The sequence below is a fragment of the Mustela putorius genome, unplaced genomic scaffold (assembly GCF_011764305.1).
Source record: "Mustela putorius furo isolate JIRA1106 unplaced genomic scaffold, ASM1176430v1.1 tig00000242_pilon_pilon_pilon, whole genome shotgun sequence".
NCBI classification, from domain to species: domain Eukaryota; kingdom Metazoa; phylum Chordata; class Mammalia; order Carnivora; family Mustelidae; genus Mustela; species Mustela putorius.
Genome location: NW_025421325.1, coordinates 5,734,103 through 5,757,282, shown reverse-complemented (window position 1 = coordinate 5,757,282; position 23,180 = coordinate 5,734,103). Strand labels below are relative to the sequence as shown.

General features: G+C 45.9%; 1 protein-coding gene across 8 annotated transcripts in view; it reads left to right on the top strand.

Moving 5' to 3' along the window:
• Positions 1 to 23,180, top strand: part of TRIM2 (tripartite motif containing 2) — a 113,952-nt gene that overhangs the window by 29,561 nt on the left and 61,211 nt on the right. Inside the window, exon 1 of one of the 8 annotated variants that reach the window (XM_004758087.3) lies at positions 22,072 to 22,743. The exons of 6 other annotated variants lie outside the window; for them this stretch is intronic. In XM_004758087.3, coding sequence (XP_004758144.1) covers positions 22,741 to 22,743 — 3 coding nt within the window. In that variant the 5' untranslated portion in view covers positions 22,072 to 22,740. Of the gene's footprint in view, positions 1 to 22,071; positions 22,744 to 23,180 lie in introns of those variants that run through there. One more of the 8 variants, XM_004758086.3, reaches the window with a different exon arrangement.

The following is a 23,180-nucleotide window of genomic DNA, read 5'->3' as shown; positions in this document are numbered from 1 at the left end:
GGGAAGGAAGGGAGCCATGGGCTGGAAGTGGTTGGAGAAAAAGTGAGTAAAATCGGCAGACATTTTAAAAGAAAGAGTTTAAAAGATTTAAGTAGTTGCAATGCTAATACATTATAAGTCGAGAACAGGACAGTTTACAGAGCACTCTACCTCCTTTGGTCTTGATGATACAAAAGGCTGAGTGGAGTCTTTGGGGTTTCAGGTCTGGAGGAAGGACCCTAGGGGAGGTCATTAGCATCGTTAAGGGCAGCTGGCAAAGGGAGCATGTGAGGTGGAGACAGAGCTGAGTGCAGATGTCCACAGCAGTCACTGGTGATCTGAACCATGTGTCTCTTCTCAGAGTTGTTGATCTGGGGAGTCAGGTGTGTTCAAGTGGTCCCTAGGCCTTGGGAGTGGGGCGATCTCTGCAGGATACAATTTAGAGAAAGCGGTGGGCTTGGTATTTGGGCACATTCCCAGAGTTAGAGGATTACTAGTGAGTCAAAGCAGCATTTAAAGAGGCAGAGGGGGCATGCCTGGGTGGCGCAGTTGGTTAAGCAGCTGCCTTCGGCTCAGGTCATGATCCCAGCATCCTGGGATCGAGTCCCACATCGGGCTCCTTGCTCCGTGGGGAGCCTGCCTCTCCTTCTGCCTCTGCTGCCACTCTGCCTGCCTGTACTAACAAATAAATAAATAAAATCTTAAAAAAAATAATAATAAAGAGGCAGAGGAGAAACTGGCAAGTTCTCTACCTCCAAAACTGAAAAGAAAGACGGTTTCGTGCGGAAGTTTCAGTGCTGGGAGCCACAGGAAGGTGGGAAGAGAACAGGAACCAGCTGTGGGGAAGACTTGGGGGTTTATCTACGTTGGGCATTGGAAGGAGGGAGAGGACGGCCTTCACGGGTGGCAGGATCAAGGAAAAGGGTCAAGAGGCTTTCATTTTGCAGTCGTGTTTCTGAGATAGAGTTTGCAGAGAGTGAGTAACATCCCCCCTCCTGGTGGTTAATTCTGGGAGCTTCGACACTGCCTGTGGCTGGGGAACCAGCGCCGCTCTCAAGACAGAGAACAGTACGTCACCTCCATCATGACTTCGTGCCGAGGGGCTTTTCTAGAGGGTACTCATGTGTGTTTGAAGCCAGAGGGGAGGGGAGCCCTGCCGAAGGAGAAAGTGATGGTGCTAAAGAGGGAAGAAAGGCTTAACCAGGGGAGTGAGGCCCCGGAGGTGGCGAGGAGGTGGATGGGTCCCTCAGAAGGCATTAATTCTAGTGAAAAGGAACATTTCCCCCCTTCCTCTGAAGTGGAAGGAAAGACACATGTGTACGTTCAGGATCTGTGATACATTTGGGGGGGTGAATTCCTTGAGTCCTGCCAACAAAGCTGTTTCCTGCTGAGCGAGATGGTTAATGTCATATTCCATAACTTCCGCCGTGGCGGTATTATTTCCTATTGCAATTACTGTCCACGGGAATTACATCAAAGCGGAGGGCAGACCCACGGCGGCTTTTCTCTGGGCTGTGTGCCCAAATCCTGCCGCCCTGTAGTACTGGAGCGATTGTAGGACCAACATTTCAACATTCCCCAGAGGTAAGGGCATCTGCATCTTTTCCTGTTCCTCACAGTGGAAAACCCTGGCAGCAGAAATGGCTTTAGTCCCCATAAATGCGTGTGACAGCCGTAAATGACTCAGTGCTAAAGAGTGACCTTCCACAGACATGTCCTCCGGGCGTGATTTGGTGGAAGAGATTTGCTTCTCATCTTGTTCTGCTTTTAACTTAAAAATCACCCTGAAGTCAGTTTCCCACCCAACATCTGTGATGTCACCTCGGCTGTCCCACTGCCATCGCTGGAGCCAGGGGTGGGAGTCTCCCAACTGTGGGTTTCAAGAGTGCTGGGGAATCAAACCATGGGCTGTAACCAGCCTACTTCAAAAGTGAAACAGAATAAGAAACAGCAGAAGACTCAGTATGATTACATGCAACTTTGGTTTCAGGGAAGAATATATATTTGTACTGAACGGCAACATAAGAGATGTCTCTACGTGGATCACAGGCACAAACATTTGGCAAGTAAAGGTGTAGAAGTATATGGATCCTCCAAGAATAGGGTGGCTCTAGGCAGGTTACTGAACGTCCTTGTGGCTTAGTTAGGTCCATAGTCTGGAAAATGGGGATAACAACTGTATCTAATACGGTTGTTGAAAGGATTAAAGAGAAAATGCATGAAAAGCATTATGAGGGGCTCCTGGGTGGCTCAGTTGGTTAAGCATCTGCCTTTGGCTCAGGTCATGATCCCAGGGTCCTGAGATCGAGCTCCCCATTGGGCTCCCTGCTCAGTGAGGAGTCTACTTGTTCCTCTCCTTCTGTACCTGCCCCCTGCTCATGCTGTTTCTCATTCTCTGTCACTTTCTCTCAAATAAATAAATAAAGTATTTTTTTTTAAGATTTTATTTATTTATTTGACAGACAGATTACAAGTAGGCAGAGAAGCAGGCAGAGAGAAAGGACGGGAAGCAGGCCCTCTGCTGAGCAGAGAGCCCAATGTGGGACTCGATCCCAGGACCCTGAGATCATGACCTGAGCCGAAGGCAGCAGCTTTAATCCACTGAGCCACCCAGGCGCCCAAATGAAATATTTTTAAAAAAAGCTTTATGAACTGCACCTGGTTAGTGGTCAGTGCTAATTATTTTCCTGCCCAAATTTCCAATTCAAATCTTTGTTTCCTACCTAGACCTTTCTTCTGAGCCTGGAACTGTGAACCTAGCAGCCTGTTTGACATCTCCATGTGGTGGTCCCAGTCATTTCCATCTCTACATCCAAACTTGAACTTAACTCCACCTTCTCTCTCCCGTCCTCACCACCCCCTTCCCTGTCCTGTCTCCAAGCAGGCAGACTCCTCTGCTGCTCCTCCTGAATTCACTTTTCTGTGTGTGTGTGGCGGGGTGGGGGGTCGCCATTCATCCCCGACCTAGGTTGCCTGAGCATCATCTTCCTAATGCTTCTCATCAGAGCATTCTAAGCCTGGGTCACCATCATCGCGCACTAGACTTCTGAAATTCTGCCCCCAGTCTTGCCCCGTTCACCACACCTCAACTGGAGTGTGTCCGTCCCTTCTAATCTGTCATGTTTCTAAGTCTTCCAGGCCAAAGTTCATACTTTCAGCCTACAAAGCAAGGCCCATCGTGGCCTGGCCTCTGCCGGCTCCTCCACCCTCATCTCCTGCCCCCAGCCTCGTACTGCACATGCTCGTGATCCCCAACAGCCTGTGGTCAGTCTTCCCCCTGCTGACACACATACCTTCAGCTTGTTCCACCTTTCCTTGTATGGCTAACTCTTACTTGGCCTTCACGGCTCCAGACTGATGTTCAAGTCAGAGACACTTAGGTCTGAAGCCCCCCAATCAATAGCTAATAGCCATGTGATTCTGAGAAGTGAATTTCTGAAGCAGCTGAAGTCAGTGGGTAGTTCTGTAAAATGCGAATCACAATGCCTGGCTCAGAGAGTTGTGAGACTTAAATGAACGATCATGTGTAGAGACCAGTGTTGGGCACATGCTTAATAAGTACTTAGTAAATAAATGGTTGACTGTTATTTTCTTTATAGTAATTATTTTTAATTTAAAAAAAAAGTCTCGGCTCACTTCCTTCTGGCCCAGAGCATCTGATAGACCTGAATGTGTCAGGTTGTTCAAGAGCTGAGTTGTCTTTCCCGATTGACTCTCCTTCCCTCTCTTCTTCCCTTGACCAACCCTTGCCTGTCTCTCAAGATTTAACCCAAGGCTTACCTCCTTGGGGATTCTTCGCAACCCCCTGGGCTCTCAGGGTTGTCTTACCTCCTTCAGAGTTCTTAGCTGCCTGAATGGTGATATACTCTTTCCCCCCAGATTTCAAGCCTCCTGAGGGCTCCATGCCTGGTTCCTTGCTTCCTCAGTGCACGCATGTGCCTGCCCTATGGTACTTGATAAGTAAATTTTTCTTTGATGAATGAATGAGCAAACTCTTGTATTACTTCCTTACTGGTGCCCCTGCTTTCTCTCTTTGAAGAAACTCATCCTGTTCCTTGCGACCAAATTTGTTCTCTTAAGTTAGAGTTCTGTCACTCACCTGTACTTCTCAAATTTTGCTCTGTCAGTGCACTCTACTAACATTGGCAGTTAGGGCCCTCTACAAGATGGCTTCTATCTAGTGTTCCAGCCTTTTCTTTTATTTTCCCCATATCTTGTATCTTATACAAAACTCGGCTGTTTTCACTCCCTTTGTGCCTATTCGTGTTGGCTCATTCTTTGTGGAAACACTGATGTCTTAATGGCCTACTGTTCACCTGCTCATCTTCACCTGTCACAGTCCCACAACCTTGGAAACCCCCTCAAATGCTACCATACAACAATTCCAGAACCTGTTTTGATCCTTTTTCTCTCTTTTTGAAATATTTAATTTTTAAGTAATCTCCACACCCAACATGGGGCTCAAATTTATAACCCCAAGATCGAGAGTCGCGTGTTCCACCAACCGAGCCAGCCAGCCCTTGATCCATTTTTGAAACAAAAGTACGTTTCCTCAATCCTCCTTTTGCACCCTATACAATCTGCCATGGAATTCTATCCTAAAGAAAGATCGCCCTTTATCTGCCAACTTATTTACATACTTGTTTTTGACGGCAAGTTCTTTGACTCTGAGGATTGTGTCTTAAATATCTTTGTAAGCTTAATGACATCTAAAATACTACGTTCTTACTGCTTTTCATAAGTGAGGAAATGAGCAGACCTGGAAATCAGTTAAATTTGGTTCTCCTTTTTGCTCGCCGATTTAACTTTCAGGGACTAAGGTAGGAGGAATTCGGGTTTAACTCTTGCTTTTTGACTTAAAAAAAAAAAGATTTTATTAACTTATTTGACAGAGAGAGACACAGCAAGGGAAGTGGGAGAGGGAGAAGCAGACTCCCCACCGAGCAGGGAGCCTGACATGGCGTCTCCTCTCTCTGCCCCTCTCCCCTCAAATAAATAAATCTTTAAAATAAATAAATATATATATATATATATATATATATATATATATATATATATGTATATACACCAGAAGCATCCAAATAGTGGAATTGTTTTTGAAGGATTTTTCATCCAAATTTTAAAAATCATGCCAGTGTAATAATGGCAGAGCATTTACTCTAAGAAACAGTATGAGTGGTAACGCTGCGGTCTACAGCTGCAAGTGACTGAAAGCAAACGGCAGGATCCATTGGATAATACGGTAAACCGGATCTCAGACAACTGCACCACCAACGTCATGGGAGGCTCACTGTTAATGCTGAGTTGGGTTGTTCTTGGTCACTTACACATTTTGGTAGGTCTAAGCTATGCTAAGACATTGAGTTTCTATTACACATAGAACATGTCACTTGCTAAAGCACAATTTTCAATCACTGTACTGGTTTGTTTGTCTTTTTTAAAAGATTTTATTTATTTATTTGAGAGAGAGAGAGAGAGATAGTAAGAGAGAGCACAAGCAGGGAGGAAAGGGAGAAGCAGGCTCCCAGCTGAGCAGGATCCCAGGACTCTGAGATCGTGACCTGAGCTGAAGGCAAACGCCTAACTGACTAAGCTACCCAGGCACCCCCAGCTGTACTGTTTTAGAGTTAAGACAACTAAGCTCCAGGACACCTGGGTGGTTCAGTTGTTAAGCGTCTGCCTTCAGCTCAGGTCATGGTTCCAGGGTCCTGGGATTGAGCCTCTCATTGAGCTCCCTGCTCAGTGGGAAACCTGCTTCTCCCTCTCCCACTCCCCCTGCTTGTGTTCCCTCTCTCGCTGTCTCTCTCTGTCAAATAAATAAACAAAATATTTAAAATAAATAAATAAATAAAAGACAACTAAGCTCCAGAAACGGTTATCAACCCAAAATAGATTTTTGAATAAATACTCTTCTCTTGTTTCTAATAAGGCTGTTCTTCAATCTCTGTTTTATTCAAACCAGTAACTCCTATCTTGCAAAATTGTCTTGAAAACAAAATGGGCTATTGAACGTAGAACCTGCTTTATAGTAGGTACTGAATAAGTGTGAGTTCCTTTCCTCTTCATATACCTTGAACCAGAATGTGTATAGAGAAAAAGTAATATTCATAGACTAAATGGGTGATATTTACTGAGCACTTACTTGTATGTAGGCCCCGCTATTTCCAGAGATAAAAAGTCAGGCAAGGTATAGGCCAAGAGCTCATTCTCTCATAGGAGAGGCAGACATTTAAACTAGTAATTACTGCAGAGAGTGGTAAGTACAATAGAAGTCGTCAAAGTCTCCTTTGACGAGAACTCAAAGGAGGGGTGAATACCTTGCCCGAGTTAAAGGATTATCAGGAGAGTTTTCAAAAACAGTGGTGAGGTATCAGTTGAATCTCTAGCAAGAGGAGAAAGGTTTGGCTTCCAGGCAGAGGGATAACATGCATAAAGGCACAAGGGGAAGGAGAGTAATTCAGGACTCTCTGGAGGCCTAGAATGAGTGCATTTCAAGTTCTTTAAGGAAGACTTGTTGAGGGACAAGCCTGGGTCCAGCAAGTGTAGCAGTTCCAGCTGCATCTGGATATGCTGGAGCTGCTGGGCTTAAGTGTCCCGTGTCCCATGGGACATTCCATGTCCCATGGTTTGGTCGTGGAGTCTCAGTGTATCCAGGGACCAAAAGTGGTTTGGATGCTCTCGTCATAGCATGAGGCCCAGAAGATGGGCTCACAGAGGCAGAAAAGGGCCAGACCCTCTTGCACAAAACCTTAAAGGCTCCTTGTAGCGGACTGAATGTTTGATTCCCCTCCCGAATTCCTATGTTGAAACCCTAAGCCCAGTGTGATGATATTCAGGGATGAGGCTTTGGGGGAGAAAATTAGGGTTTGATGAAGCCATGAAGGGTGGGGTCTTCTGATGGGTTTAGTGCTTAGGCTCTAGTTAGACAATAACTTTGGCTTTGATAGAATGGTTTTGGAGATTTTATCATAAAGATAGCTCTCTTTTTCTTTTTGCTTTTCTGTCATTCTCTTTCTGTTCCTTTCTGATGAAGGGAAAAAAGTTATCTGCTTATTTGTAATTATCAAAGAATGCAATTGCTGTAAAACCTCTTTGAATTCCCTTGAGTGCAAAACCACTTTGGGCCAACTGCGCATTCCCATTATTGTTGCATGAAAGTGGAAGGAAGAGATGTCATAAAAAAGTGGCCTGCACCCCATCTTTTCTCTTTACCTTCCTCTCTTCTCTTCAAAGAACATGCCTCTTATCAGGGAATATCTCCCTTGTCCATCTTGGGCTTAACGGGAAGCAAAATTTTAGAGCAACATAAAATGTCTCTGCACAGCAGCATCTGAACTTCCCACAGTGGTAGGGAGAACCACTAAAAGCTGAATATCATGGCCCTAATTCCTTATTTGGCTTCTGTGCAAAAGATTATTACCGCCCAACTGCACATTAGGATTGCTAGACTACTTTGGAAAATGTTTTCCTTTAATCCTACTGCAAATACTTCAGGCCAAACAATAAAAACAGCGGGATCCCACATCTTACTTGATAGTGTTTTCTTTCCAGTATGTTTTTAGACTCCCCATTTGAAGGAAGAGGTTTTACATTGTAGTTTGAACTACTCCTTCAAAACTGTACATTTGTATAAGCAGTAAGTCTGTTTCTTTTACGTTAAAAAAATATATATATATCAAATGTTGAAAATCTTTCACTGTAGAATATCAAACTCTCAGGCAGGGTATGTGATCCCGATAATCTTGCTTACCTGGCGGCCTAGATAAAGAGGTAAACCAAGGCAAGCTCAAACGGCCAGAAATTGAGTTAATTTGGGAATAGCCAAAGAATTGCAATTCGGGAAACACAGGCTGTAGTGAGCTACAGGCCATCTGTTGAGGGTCTGGGGTGGGCTGTGTTTCTGGGCAAGGCACCAAAGGCGGGGAAGTCCAGCCAGAGCCCAAGCAGTAGGTTCATTGGCATGAGGATGGGGAGAGACTCTTAGCGGATGCGTGTTGGTCAGGAGATGAGACTTGGTCCTCGGCAAGGCAGGCCTTAACCAGAAACCAGTTCCTCAGTTCTTCAGTTTTGTTCTTCTGAGGGCATGTGGGTGAGATTCTCCATCTCATACGCTCCAGTTCCATTTTATTTTAATTTTTAAAGATTTTATTTATTTATTTGACAGAGAGAGAGCACAAGCAGTCAGAGAGGTAGGCAGAGAGAGAGGGGGAAACAGACTCCCTGTTGAGCAGAGAGCCCAATGAAGGGCTCGATCCCAGGGCCCCGAGATCATGACCTGAGCCGAAGGCAGAGGCTTTAATCCACTGAGCCACCCAGGTGCCCCCTCTGGTTCCATTTTAGGTTGAAATCTTCTCTCACACCATTTTTCTAGTAGAGTCCCTCTACACGTACAACTCACAGGTAACCTTTCACTGAGGTTCAGTCATAACAACTAGTGTGGAAGGTGTGTCGCCCAAGGACCTGGCCAGCGAGAGTGTGTTCTCCAGAGGAGCATTGATCGCAATGCCCGGGGTCATGTCTGGGCAGGTTTGACACTCAGTCATTCTTCAGCACGCATTCTCGGAAGGCACATGCACAGGAACTGCACCAGCCCTGGGCTGTGACCCTGTCCGGTGGAGTTTGCAGGTTGGTGGGAAGCAGCTCTAACCAAGCAAGCCAATGATCCGTCATTACAAGCTGTGACAGTTGTCATGAAGTATTCAAATACGGTGGAGTGCTAAGTAATAAAGGGGGGCACTTAGGATGGGAGGGGCAGGGAAGGCCTCAGAGAGGAGGCAGCCTTTGGGCAGCGAGCTGAGGGCACAGGGGCAGCGTCGCAGCAGGACCTCCAGGCTGGGGTGGGGGGAGGAGGTGGGGTGCAGCACAAGGCACCCCTGAAAGCTGGTGCCCTTTCTCATGAAGACTCAGCGATTTTGCCGTTTACCAACAGGAGGCAGCCTCCCTTTCTGGGTGTAAGATCTTAGGATTTTGCACTTAAGGTCCACCAATTCTTGAAAAGCCAGAAATAGTGGAGAGAGAATGCTGGGGGGGAAGAGCAGGATCCAGAGGCCACAGGAAGTCTGGATAAAGGTCCCAGAATGCTGTTAGGAAAGCCCATCAGAACAAATAGAAGACCAGAAATAAAACCTTGTTTTTATCACAAATAAGTTTCTGGGCAAGTCTAAATTAAGGCTGGGTTCTTCCACTTCCATTTCTGGGGACAAACAAACATGTGTTAATATCTTTTTAAAAATAGAATGGAAATTCTTCCGAGGCCCAGCAGGGAACAGGAAAGAGAAAGGCCCGAAGGCACTGGCCATCTGATGCCAACAAGGCAGGTCTTTGAGTAACTCCTTGTGCTTTCCTTACTGTACCCAACTCTCAAATTGGACTAGACTGAGGGGTTTCACACACAGTCTGTACAACTGGTTAATGACTTCTGGTCCTCTGTGTCTATTTTGGGGTTGGATTTGTATTGTCAAGGTCATTCTGAAGATCTGCAGTTTCTCAACTAGGCAAAGTTGGTAAATAGTCTTGGTCTATTATGTCTTATCCCTTTTTTTTTCTTTTTTTATTCCCTGGAGTCTGCCTTCTCTGTGACTCCCCCCTCTAACAGGATGTCGTGGTTTATTTTTTCCCTGCCCTTTGCCACGTGGACGGCCAGAGTCTTAACCTTTGAGTCCTCTCAGGCTTTGTGATGGGTTCCTGTTTCTCTGCTATCTTGGGAACTCCTGCCATTTGACTGTGGGGCTTGCGTGTCCATCCCCTTGAAACCATTAACTCTTAAAGCAGACCAGCTGGGCTGTGAGGGCTCTTTGTTATTCAATTCAGTTTTCTATTTTCATCTAGTGAGAACTGTGCTTGTGTTTCTAATTGTTTCTGTTGAACCATCCTACAGAACTAATGTAGTGGGGGTGCCTGGGTGGCTCAGTGAGTTAAAGCCTCTGCCTCCAGTTTAGGCCATGATCCCAGGGTCCTGGGATTGAGCCCCGCATCGGGCTCTCTGCTCAGTAGGGAGCCTGCTTCCCTTCCTGCCTCTCTGCCTACTTGTGATCTCTGTCTATCAAATAAATAAATAAAATCTTTAAAAAAAAAAAAGAGGGACGCCTGGGTGGCTCAGTTGGTTGGACGACTGCCTTTGGCTCAGGTCATGATCCCGGAGTCCCGGGATCGAGTCCCGCATCAGGCTCCCAGCTCCATGGGGAGTCTGCTTCTCCCTCTGACCTTCTCCTCGCTCATGCTCTCTCTCACTGTCTCTCTCTCTCAAATAAATAAATAAAATCTTTAAAAAAAAAAAAAAAAGAAAAAAAGAAAAGAAAAAGAACTAATGTAGTCATGGTGAACCTCACACAGCCTGCAAAGATCGCCAAGTCCCCAGGCCTGCCTGAGAGGAGAGACACGCGCTCAGAGTCAGGCCCGAGTCTGTCAGCCTTTGCCACCTGCTAGTTTTATGGTGCTGGGGGGAGTCACGTCACCTCCCCAGACTTGTTTCTTTGTCTCCAAGATGGTGATCAGACAGGATAGGACCACAGAGGTCCAGGTCTTCTGAAGAGATGCACGGTGCGGGGTGGAGGTGGGGAAGACGGCAAAGTGAGAGGTGAGCGTGTTGGTAGGGCCCCCGGGCCCAGGCCCAATTCTTTGGAATTCTTGGAATGAGACTGTATCATCTCTTTTGTTCTTTGCAACTTTAAATACCTCAGGTTGTATGCAAGGATGACAGTCCTGTGCCTTGCTGCTTCCAGTTGCTGCCTGAGAGGCTCTGCCTGAGCAAGAAGGGAGGTGACTTGGGAGCCAGTCAGGGAAGCTGGGGTAGTGAACTGAGTCTCCCATGGGATTAGAAAATGATGGAGTTTGTGCTCTTGAATCCGGTTGTTGGTCTGAGACTAAAGAGCCAATATGACAGCTGGTGGCTCATATTCCTTTGGAGAGTACAAATGTCATGCCACGTGGTTGGGTCAAGATGAAAGACAGTACCAGGTTCTTCGAATTTAGGCTTGTGTTTCTTGATGGGTAGGGAAGGAACATTGGGTGCTGTTGCGTATATCCTGGCCAAGGTCCTTTGACAGATCACAGCTCCTCACTTTTTCCTTTCTCAAAAAGTCCTGCTTTCTTTCCACATCAGATAGCACTTAAAACAAAGAGGCGATTCTGTAGGGAGCCAGCAGATGATCTCTGTGACTCGAGCTGTATATACACCTGTGCCTGGGCTGTGTTCTTTCCAGAAGGAAAATTCCCACCAAGTTAGAGGGCATTATAAGGACATCTGATTTTGTGGACTGCTCAACATTCCAATGAGGTTGGATTAGCAGGTTTGTTATCTGGCAATGAAAGCAAGACATGGATAGTTTTTTTTAAAGATGTACAAGAGTAGAATTGATTCTTGGAGTAGTTTTATAAGATAGCCGTTGCACTTCCTTTAAGTCAAGGGAAGTAAGTTGAATTATTAATTGCAATGTGTCTGGAATATGGCCTTTTTATAGCATTAGAGAAAGGATTTCTAGCCTGTGAGGAATTTGATATGAACTAGAGAGTAAAAATCTTCCTGATTTGCCATGGGAAGTAAAGCAAAATGTCCCTATTTCCGTTCATAGATAGTTAGAATGTAGGAGCAGAGACGAGGAGAGAAGGAATTAGGAATTATATGGCATTATTTGCCATGGAAGTGACTGTCTTCCAACCCAGTCACTTGATTTCTGATTTCCACAGCAGTGGGACTTGGCCTCTTTTCTGGTAGTTTCTTTCTGCCCTCCTAAAATTTCCCCGGTCTTTGCCCACTATACCTGTGTCTTCTCTCATCCTCCAAGTATAAAACTTAGGGGATCTTCCATGATGTTTTTTACACCTGAATTTCTCGGTGCACAGCACTGAGAAGTGAGGTAGACAGTCCTTACACCTGTGGGGAAGAGCTCGCCTCTATCCACGGAACATAAGGGGGTGGGGCATCTGAGGAAATGATCATCTTTTCCATTTCCTGTGCACAAATAAATCAGATATTTGGGTATTGATTACCTAATTGTCTTTGTTTATGCACAAATAAATTACAGTTATTATTTTTCTTTTATGAGATTTTTGCTGTCCTTGCGTTAGTTTGTAAGCTTGTCGAAGTTTGTCAGGCTGTGTCTTAATATTCAGACTCTGGATTAGGGTATTATGGACCCAGTCCCTTGAAGCAAAATCCATAAAAGGCAGTGCCAGCCACTTCATTAGGTTTGATCAGGGTGGTCAGACTATGACTTGTGTCTCAAATATGCCCCACTGACTGCTTTTTTTTTTTTTCTTTTAAAAAAAAAATTAAAAAAAAATTTTTTTTTAAGTTTTTTTTTTTAAATTTTTTTTTTTTTATTTGACAGAGATCACAGGTAGGCAGAGAGGCAGGAAGAGAGAGAGGAAGGGAAGTAGGCTCCCTGCCGAGCAGAGAGCCTGATGCAGGCCTCCATCCCAGGACCCTGGGATCATGACCGAGTCAAAGGCAGAGGCTTTAACCCACTGAGCCACCCAGGCGCCCCCTGTCTTTTTTTTAGCCTGTTAGTTAAGAACACTTTCTACGTCTGAATTTTATTTACTTATCTATCTATCTATCGATCGATCGATCTATCTATCTATCTATCTATCTATTTTTAAGTAGGCTGCAGGTCCAGCATGGGTGGAGCCCAATACGGGGCTAGAACACATGAACCTGAGATCAAGACCTGAGCTGAAATCAGGAGTCAGATACTTAACCGATTGAGCCACCCAGGTGCCCCAGTTTCTACATTTTTAAATGTTTGGTGAAAAACTGAAAGGGAAATGATATTCTATAAATTTATAAAAAATTTATATGTTTCTGTGAACGCAGTTTTATTGGAACACAGCTACATTCCTTTCTATACTGTTTACAGCTGCCTTCACACAACGGCATTGTTGAATGGTTGTCACAGAGGCTGTTTGGCCCACAAAACCTGTAACGGAAATGGGGGCCATATACAGAGAAAGTTTCCTGGCCACTGGGTTTGAGTAATTAGAACAACAGCAATTGACTCTTTCGAGCAAGGCACTATGCTAAGAAGCTTCCAGACATTGTCCTATGTAATCCTCAGAGTGACCTTAGGATGTATACTCTTACTGTCATTTTACAGATGAGGACAAGCAGAGTCAAGAGGTTGTGTCATTTTCCCCAAATCACACTGCTGGTCAGTGTCAGAGCTGGGATTTTTTTTTTAACCCAAATTTGTCTGATTCCAGAGTCCAGATACTCCCACCACAGAAAACCATCCCATTGGGGAGCAACACCCATGAAGCAGGTCTGAGGTGGTGGCCGCAGATGAAAATTGTTTATTTGAGATCAAACTTTTTTTTGGTCAATTTATTATTTGAGATTTATGTTTATGTCTCTCTCACGAGTGTGCATATGTTCATTAACGATAGTGACCTAATGCCAGTGCAGTGCCCAGCTCATAGTAGACGCTAAATTAAAAGCTTGCTGAGCAGAGTAAGTGGGCAGGGAGTAGAGAGAGGGCAGGAGAAATGGAGAAGAAGAGAGAGAAAGGGGGAAAATATTATCAAGGAAGAGTTGAGGTGCCCCCATCATTGGACCCCCGTCCATGGATGGCTACACTTGGCTCACCACATACCAGGGCCCACAGGTGTCAGTATGATACCCTGGGCCTGGTAGGCCCAACTTGATCCATGTGCATACCTCCCCTGCCCTCTGCCCTGGCCTACCTCTACTATTCTGCTCCTGCTCCCCTTGCCTCCAGCGGTCCCATAGCTTCCTGGCATCTGGCCTAGACACACTGGCAAGCCTCCGGATATAGAGCTAGGCAAGTTAGTATTTGTATTAGAACATGTCCATTCAGAGGAGGACAAGAAAGCAAGGCCTCCCATTCTCATGTCCAGAGATGATGACTGTCATCAGAGGGGAAAACTTGGACTCCGGAAAGGTACCATAAGGAATCGATTCTTGTCATATATTTCCAAGGAGGCTGCCCACTCTACAGGCAAGAAGCTGGCTGGTGAGGGAGGACTCACTTCCAAGGGCCCATGAATAGCACAAAGTAACAGAGCTTGTTTCTCATAAGAACAAAGCGGCAGAGGTGCCTGGGTGGCTCAGTTGGTTGGGTGGTTGCCTTTGACTCAGGTCACAATTCTGGGGTCTTGGGATCAAGCCCTGCCTCGGGCTCTCTGCTCAGCGGAGAGCCTGCTTCTTTCTGCACTCTGCCTGCCATTCTGCTTACTTGTGCTCTCCCTCTATCTCTCTGTCAAATAAATAAATGAAATCTTTGGGAAAAAAAAAAAAGAACAAGCAGCAGGTCCTGGGGCTGGCCTGGGATTCGGAGTTAGGGTAAGGACTCACTAAGAGCAACAAAGTAGCGCTCCAGCCTCTCACTTAACTGTGTCAAGCCAGCACTAAGTGGGTAAGAAGGCCAAGGGAGGCTGTGTCCAGTCGAGGGTGATAACATAGTGTATAGATATATTTTTCCTGGTTTTGCATGACTCTGCCCACTCTCATTGATTGATTGATTTTATTGGGCAGAAGAAAAGAATTAATGGAGAGTAGTGTATTAACTAGCCTATTCATTCATCTAAAAATTAATTAATTAATTAATGCTTATTGAACCCCTACATAAGCCAGGTTCTAGAAATTCAAAAGTAAATCATTAGGCATTTCTAAAAGAACTCAGAAATCTCCTAGTGGCAATACTCCCAGGACTGCTACTATAATAAGATGTGTATTGACTGCTTACTATATATCAGGCACTATGGTAGGTCCTCTCCACAGATGAAACCATTTATTTCTTACAATGACACTGCAAAGTAGGTTATTATTCCCACTATATGGATGAGGAAATTGAGGCCCAGTGAGGTTAATTTACTTATTCAAAGTCATAAGTGGCAGAGCCAGGATTCAAACCCAGCTGGTCACTGGGGCCCATAGTCAACACCACACAGCTTCGGATTACAGCACCTGAGACTGCTGTGTGTTAAGCACAGTGCTGAGACCCTTGATGCTATACTATTTAACCATCAGGACAACCTCATGAGATGATATTTTATAAACGAGCTTACAGAGGCAATGAGCAACCTACAGATAGAGCAGATACAGATGTGTCTCCAGAGTCTGTGCCTGAATTAGGGTATGACGGTAGTTTGATTCTAATCCTACTCTCGCCTGATTCCACCATGTATGGGGGAGGCAGCCTTTGACCGGTGATGTCAAGTTCCTATATTGTCATATTACCTTTCTTCGCCGAGGTGCCCAGACTCCTACTTTAGTATCCAGGTTAAAGCACTGAGCTCTAGAAGTCCTCTTAAATGCTGGCATGCAGGCGTGTTGACGGGAGAAAGTCCCATGTGAACTCTGTCCACCAAGGTCATGTTAGCGCAGGAGGGCTCGAGGCAGGAGAGCCGCCGTCCCAGGAAATGGGAAAGGGCCACAGTTGGCACACCCATATGCAGGGGGTGGCCAGGCAGGGCGATCCCCCAGCTCACAGCTTTTATTGCTGTCACCCCCGGGTTGACTCCCTTCTCTCCCAGGGCTTTCCTATTGCCAGCACTTGAACCAGTTACAGAGTGGTCCTCTTCCCCGGTGAGAAATAAGGTTACAAAAGAAAACCTGCAGGGCGCCTGTGTGGCGCAGTCCTTGGATGTCTGCCTTTGGTTCAGGTCAAGATCCCAGGGTCCTGGGGATGGAGCCCCTATCGGGCTCCCCGCTGGACAGGAAGCCTGCCTCTCCCTCTCCCGTTCCTGGGCTTGTGTTCCCTCTCTTGCTATCCCTCTCTGTGTCAAATAAAGAAAGAAAATCTTAAAAAAAAAAGGGGGGGGGAGGAAACCTACAGAGAAAGGGGGAAAAGAGAGATTCATAATGCAAGCACAGCTTTGGACGCCAGAGTGGGGAAGGCCAGACGCTATTCTTCAGCGGGGGCGGGGTTCGGCGCCCTGGGGGGAGGAGCCTGTTACCCTGGAAACCACCGCAGGCGGCGCCCCGCCCTGCGTTGAATGCTCTCGGGGCTCCGCCGAGCCTGGGAAGCCCAGCTGGCGGGGTGAGACTGTCCGGTGCCTGTGACTATTACCTTGGAATAGGGTGCTACCCATGGCACCGTCCAGTCGACAGATATGAACATTTCCCAGATTCCCTCTGCACTACCTGCTGGTTTGCATATAGTCCGTTCTATGGGGGTAGAGAAGAAACAATGTGGGGAAAGGGGAGGCAGTGCCTAGCGAGGCCTGCGTAGCGGCGCGCCCACGTCCACCAGCGGGCTTCCTGCGCGCGGTCCTGCTCAGATCTGGGCCTGGCCTCAGCCAGCGAGGGACATCTGCGGTCTAGAATCCCCGACTTTAGCTCAATCCCAACCTGCTAGTCTGAGCCCCTGCACTGATTAATTAAACATGGTAAACCACCCAAGCACGCAGGAACTTGGCACCGCCTTGAATGTAATTGTCAGAATGAAAAGTGTGATCATGAAAGTCCGCTGAAGGGAAAAACAGCACTTGATACTGACAATGCCCATCAGTGTGGACATTAATGTAATGTCCAGTGGAGACTGGGAGGTTATCTTCCGGACGAACTCAGGATAGATAGAGTCAACTTTGAATTATCCAGGCCAGACAATGGCAGAAAAAGAGTGCTTTGCTTGCTTTTGCTTTTTATTTTTGCGATTGTCAGAGCAAGACAAAGAATAAGAAGGGGGAGTGTGGCGCTGGGTAGTCTGATATATCCATGGATGGCAGAGCCTTGCGTTTTTTGTCAGGCTTCTCTGTAAGGGACATCTTCAGTCTGAGAAGGGGCTTGGGAGGATCAATGGGAAGGAAGTCAGACTGGGTTGACCAGCAGGCAGCTGTGGTTGTGGGTTCCAGCTGCCAATCAGACTCACAAGGCACAGTTTTAACATAATTTTATGGTTAGGAAACATTGGCATAAAATACAGACCAGGACACATGGCACCTTTATCCCATTGGAGACAAAGCTTCCTTTGCTCCCTTACCCACTTAGGGTACGTACCAGGGATGAGAGCCAAGGTATATGGGGGTCATATCCCTTTCTCCCACCAGTCTTTTATATCATTCGAGTTATGTAGCCACTTCACAGTCTTACTGGCAACCCCAGAAAGGAAGCACACATAACTTTCCCCATTAATCTTAACTCTACTGCTCTCAAAGGAACACTGCTGTGGGAAAACCAGATTATTCTCTAGCAGGCCTGCATCAGCCCAGGCCTCATGTTAACCTTTCACCCATGGTTGGTGTTGTAAGTTGAATTACGTCCCTTAGAAAGGTAGGCTGAAGTCCCGAACACTGTCCCTGTAAATGTGACCTTACTTGGAAATAAGGTCTTTGCAGATGCAACCAAGTTACGATGAGGTCATACTTCATGTGAGTGGGTCCTAATCCCGTAAGACATGGGTCCTTTAAGAAGGAAAAAGAGAGAAGGCAGGGAAGCACCATGTGAAGACACAGAGACACACACGGAGAAGGCAGACATGTAACAACGGTGGTAGAGACTGGAGTGATGCCCCTACAAGCCAAGGAGTGCCTGGGACTACCAGAAGCTGGAAGAGACAAGGAAGGATCACCCCCTAAAGTCTTTGGAGGGAGCTTGACCCTGCTGAACTCCAGTTCACATTTACACACAACTGCTACTCCACCATGCCTGGTCATATAACCTTTCTTTCTTTTCATTTCTTTTTTCCTTTTCTCTGAAAGTGGGTCAGCACTGTGTCAGCTGGGAGGGGCACAGGGAGAGAGAGAATCTTAAGCAGCCTCCACAACCAGCACAAAGCCCCATCTTACCACCCTGAGACCATGACCTGAGCCAAAATCAAGAGTAGGTCGCTTAACTAATGGAGTCAACCGGATGCCCCATGTAAGCTTTCTGAATCTCAGTTTCCACTATAATAATGATGATGCCTCCTCTCTTTCTAGAATAGCTTTGCAGATCAAGAGAAAAGGTATTATGAAGGCGATTTCTGAATTATAAACTATCAATCAGGGACTCCTGGGTGGCTCAGTCAGTTGAGCACCGGACTTTTGATTTCAGCTCAGGTCATGATCTCCTGGTCCTGGGATCAGATCCTGAATCAGGCTCCACGCCTAACAGGTATCTGCTTAGGGATTCTGTCTTCCTCTCCCTCTGCCCCTCCCCCTGCTCGCATTCTTTGTCTCTCTCTAAAATAAATAAATAATTATTTTTTAAAAATAAATTATAAGCCACCAGTCAGATATGAAGAGCTGCTTCTTCCTAATGCTCCAACTATTTTCCAGTTCGGAGATGAATTTTACCTTTGTAACATATTATGTTACTCATTTGTTTCTAGGACTTTTGTCGTTCTGTATCTATTTACTGGGCACGTACTGTGTGACGGGCTGGGGAGTTAGAGGTAAAATATGAAGCCATCAGTAGTTTTTAGCAGAGAATGCTATGGAGCACGTAAGACTGTCAATTGCTGGCCATTGTCATCCCAATCTAGACTGGGGGTGGGAAGATTTGGAATTGGAGAAGGAGTCAGGGAATTTTTTCTTAAAGTGAATGGTGTCTTTGCTGAGTTCTGAAGAATTCAGTGGGGTTAAACAGGGAAAGGAGTCATGAAAGGATAAGTGCATTCCCAGTACTAGCGTTTCTTTTTTAAGGTTTTATTTATTTATTTGACAGAGACTGAGCCACCTAGCGCCCTGAGAGATTAGCGTTTCTTAAAGGGGCTATTGGTAATTGGAGGGCACAAATGTACTTGTATGAGGCTCTCCCATGTATTGGAAGATGTTTGGCATCCCTGCCCCAGTTATTAAATGTTGGTAGTACCAGCTCACTCCCTGAGCCCACAATCGATATGACAATACAAAATGCCCCTTCACATTTCCAAATGCGTACCCTACCACCTCATGAAGGGGAGGTATCATTTTCTGGTTGAGAGCCACTACTAAAGAAAGCATGGTGGCATGCATGTCTTGGAGCTGGAGTATGACTGGGGAAGTCAGAGTCCAGATCCTAAATGATCTTGTATGCCATCCTAAGGAGTTTACTTTCTAGAAAAAAGTTCCTTGATCAAGGGTAGGTAGGCTGTATATAAAGGGCTTTGGGTGGAACCTGGCCCATAATACATGGTCAGTACATTTTGGATCTCTGTCTCCCAGAATCTTGCCAAGCCCAATTTAGTTGACACATGTTCTGTTCTTTTCATATTCACTCTCTGTGTACTTCCTGAGTGTACATCACGGTCAAAGTGGCTGATGACAGTTAACTCACTAATATCTGTTCAATGGGAGGGAAACAGTGGGGAAGGGCGAGACAGCTCCAAGAAGTGAGGGAGGTGTGTGGCAGCTTCCATCCCAAGGATCTGACGCTTCTCTGCCCTTGCAGCCTTCCAGTCTAGCTGTGTGAGGCCTCAGTTAAGCAAGCTCCATCTCAGAAAGAACCTGAGAGCCGTGGTATCCCACCAGCTACGACCACCAACATCCACCTGTTGCCAGGGAGTGCCAAGGAGAAGATGCTGTGGTCTGCTGACACAGCCCGTGGTAACCCAAGGCCCAGTTTATAAATAGTTACAGTCCTTTGCCAAGACATGCACTAAAAACGAGGCTGCATCTTCCTATAGTAAACAATGTTATATTTGTTAGGTTGCAGACTGAGCCCTCCAAACCCATTTACCCATACAGTAGTGAAACCATAGTGCTGAAGGTATTTGGAACCCAACTGTCCTATATAATGCTGTTTCTGAGAAAGAGATATTCCCAGTTCTGGGTAAAAGATCAGAAACACATTTGACCACCATTTATTCTACCTTCAACTAAGGCTCTAGCCACACTGAACTACTGCTGTCAAGTCATGCAAGCTATCTCTTGCCGTCAAGTGTTTGCCCGTCTGTGCTCTATGCCTGAAATGTACCCCACACCTCCCTGCCCCAGCGTGTCCCTCCTGTGGGCTCCCAGAGCCTCCACTTCTTCCTGTCAAAGCGCTCACCACTCCGTGTAGCAGTTGCCTGCTTGCCCATCAGCCTTCCGCACCAGATACCAACCTTCTTGAGGGCTGAGATGCTCAATGCCTGCTCAGGGCCTGGCACACACTGGACATTTAATAAATATTCATTGGAATAAATGACCACATGAGTAAGTGAGCCTTTTGTGAATACAAGCCCAGCCAAAAGACCAAGGATCTCTTCTGCTTTCCTGCCATCTTCTGAGAAGAGAGACGCTCTCCAGGTGTGTGCCCCAGAGTTTGGGTTGAGTGGAGAGAGAGGAGGAGAGAGTCCAAAAGGATGTTCTGGGGGAGAGGTCAGCATTCAATGAGTTTGGCTTCAGAAAGGGCCAGTGGCAGCACAAGTGGAAAGAAGAGGGACATTCCCATCATGCAGGTTAGGCTCCTTTGTGCTGGACTGTCTTAAGACAAGGATGGTAAAATGGAGCAGGGGTAGCCTGCTTGTAGTTTTAGGAGTCAGTGCTACTTAAATTGTAAACTTTTACAACAGAACATATGTCCACCCGACACCTGTACAGGAATGTTTATAGCAGCTTTATGCACAATAACCAAAAAGCGGAAACAACCCAAGTGACCATCATCTGATAGATGGATAAACAAAACAGGCTAAACCCGTACAATGGAATATTTTTCAACCATAAAAGGGAATGAAATCCTGATAGTACAATATGGATGAACATTGAAAACATTATGCTAAGTGAAAAAGGCCAGACACCCAAGACCACTATAGGATTCCAAATTCATGTCCAGAATCTATAGAGGGGACTTAGAGACAGAAGATTCATGGTTGCTTAAGACTGTAGGGCTGTGGGAAGGTAGAGGTGATAGCTAAAGGGCATAGAGTTCCTTTGAGATGTTAAAAATGTTCTAAAACTGGCTGTGGTGATGGTTGCCTGCATCTGTTAATATACTAAAAGATATTGACTTGTACAATTTAAATGGTTAGTTGTATGTATGTGAATTATATCCCAGTAAAGTTATTAAAAAACAAAACAAAACTTCCTTTTTTAAAGATTTATTTATTTGAGAGAGAGCTCACACATCAGTGAGGGGAAGGGCAGAGGGAAAGAATCTCAAGCAGACTCCCCACTCAGCAGGGAGCCCTGACATGGGGCTCGAACCCACAACCCTGAGATCATGACCTGAGCGGAAATCAAAAGTCAGACTCTTAACTGATTGAGCCACCCAGGCGTCCCACAGAACATAACTTCTAAAACAGGGTATTAACCCGGGCTTTTGAGAACTGGGTACCATCTGAAATAGCATGGCAAAATTGGCATGTCCTGGGTCTGTCGATTTCACTGGATTCTCTATGACCTGCTCCCCGGAGGGAAACTGTAACTGCTCTGCAGAGCTGACTGCCCCATCACAGGGCTCAATGCAGTGCCTGACTGCATGGAAAGAATGTGATGAATATTAATGTAATCAAATATGAGAATTAACAATTTTATTATTACTATTTTTTAAAGATTTTATTTACTTGAGAGAGAGAGCACAAACAGGGGGAGGGCCAGAGGGAGAGGAAGAAGCAGACTCTCCGCTGAGCAGGGAGCCCTACACCAGGCGCAATCCTAGAACCCTGGGATTATTTCCTGAGCCAAAGGCAGACGCTTAATAAACTGAGCCACCCAGGAGCCCCAGTGATTTTATTATTAGATAAAATGTTGAGTGTCCACTTTTAAGCTAGTAACTAAGCAACGTATAGAATACAATATAGTTCCCTGCTTCCATTCCTCTAGAAAAGGGAACTATTGTTAAGTTCCATTCCGATACGTAAGCTTTTTAAATTCTAAAGTATTACTTGTTATATGAGGATCTAATTGTTTTTATATGGCTACTTTATCATTTTTATTTTAGTAAAACCTTCTAAAAAATAAGTTCAGCCACCTGCTAGGAAAGCAAGTTATGTATGTATGTAAGGTTTGTCAAGTTTCTCAACGCTTAACTGAAAAACCTTCCCATCAACAGCAAAACAACCGGTTCTGTTTACCCCCTGAAGCAAATGAATGTACCGCATGATTTTTGTCAAATGATTAGAACCACAAAAAGCAGAAGAATGCCATTTGCATTATTCCATGTTGGGGAACTGTATTTTATAGACCCGTTTCTGGGTACATACCAAGAGGGGAAAAGATAGTAGATGCTTGTTGAACGGGGCTGTATTGCATTTCTATCCATTTCCATTTGTGTTTCAAGCTACTTAAAGCCGGAGGAAACAGATGATGCGTTTCTCCTAACTCAGGGAAGTAAGCATGTGTTCGCACACACTCCCAAAACACACCTCTAAATTGGAACTGAGGCCTCATTTACCTGGTTTTCCTTCTAGAATGCGTTCTCGCTGCACCCCCCTTTTTGCTCATCGGCGACCCCTCTTTGATTGGCAACTCGGGTGCCTGTCCTTGCTGCGTGGCGCCGGCAAACGTGTGGGGGTGGCTCTCCCGGGGTTCGTCGTGCAGCCCCATGCTGGGCGATGGACCTGGGCGGCCCAGCGCGAGAGCGTGGAAACAGCTGACTGCTGACTCAGAGGGGAAAGCCAGCCACCCGCGAATCTCACTGCAGCTCGCTGCTGCATCCCTATCCCACAATCCCTTGCTTGGTTTGCTGCAGTCTTTTCAACAGACGCTGAGTGAGAAAAAGATGTCCTGTAAGAGAAAGATTGATTGGTTTCAAGACCGAAAGGGGTCTCCCACTTGTTAATGACCCAGAAACATTCCTGCCGACTTCCCTGAGCCTTCTCTCTTTTCCTCCATTTTTCTTCTCCTCTGTTCTGTTCATCAGCTGGCACATCACTCCATAGAGCAGAAGATATGCCGGGCTTCTGATGATGGCTGCACTGCATGGTAGGGAATTTTAACCAGTCTCTTTGCATGGTGCTTCCAAACTTGGGAGGTTAGCAGAAGGTGCATTGTTCTTGTGGATGGCCGCGGAGCTGCCGCGACAGGCTTTGGGAGGATTTAATTCTTTGCTTCGTTGATTAGTCTGTCTGCAGAAATGGGTAGGTCCTAAATGTTCCGATGGCTGAGTATATTGCCAGGTGGATAACTGATTTCTCCTGCTCTCTCTATCCTGTTTTTTCCCCTCCCCCTCCTTTTCTTTTTCTTTCTTTCCCTTCTTTCTTTTTTTCTTTCTTCTTTTTCCCCCGCCCTTCTGTCTCGGCGATGCTGCATGCTCTGTAACTATCAGACAGAGGGAGACCACTCTGCTTAAACAAAGGCACCAAATTGAGAACAGGGAGAAAGTCGTGCAAGATTTTCTTCTCAAGTTCCTAGTGTGATCT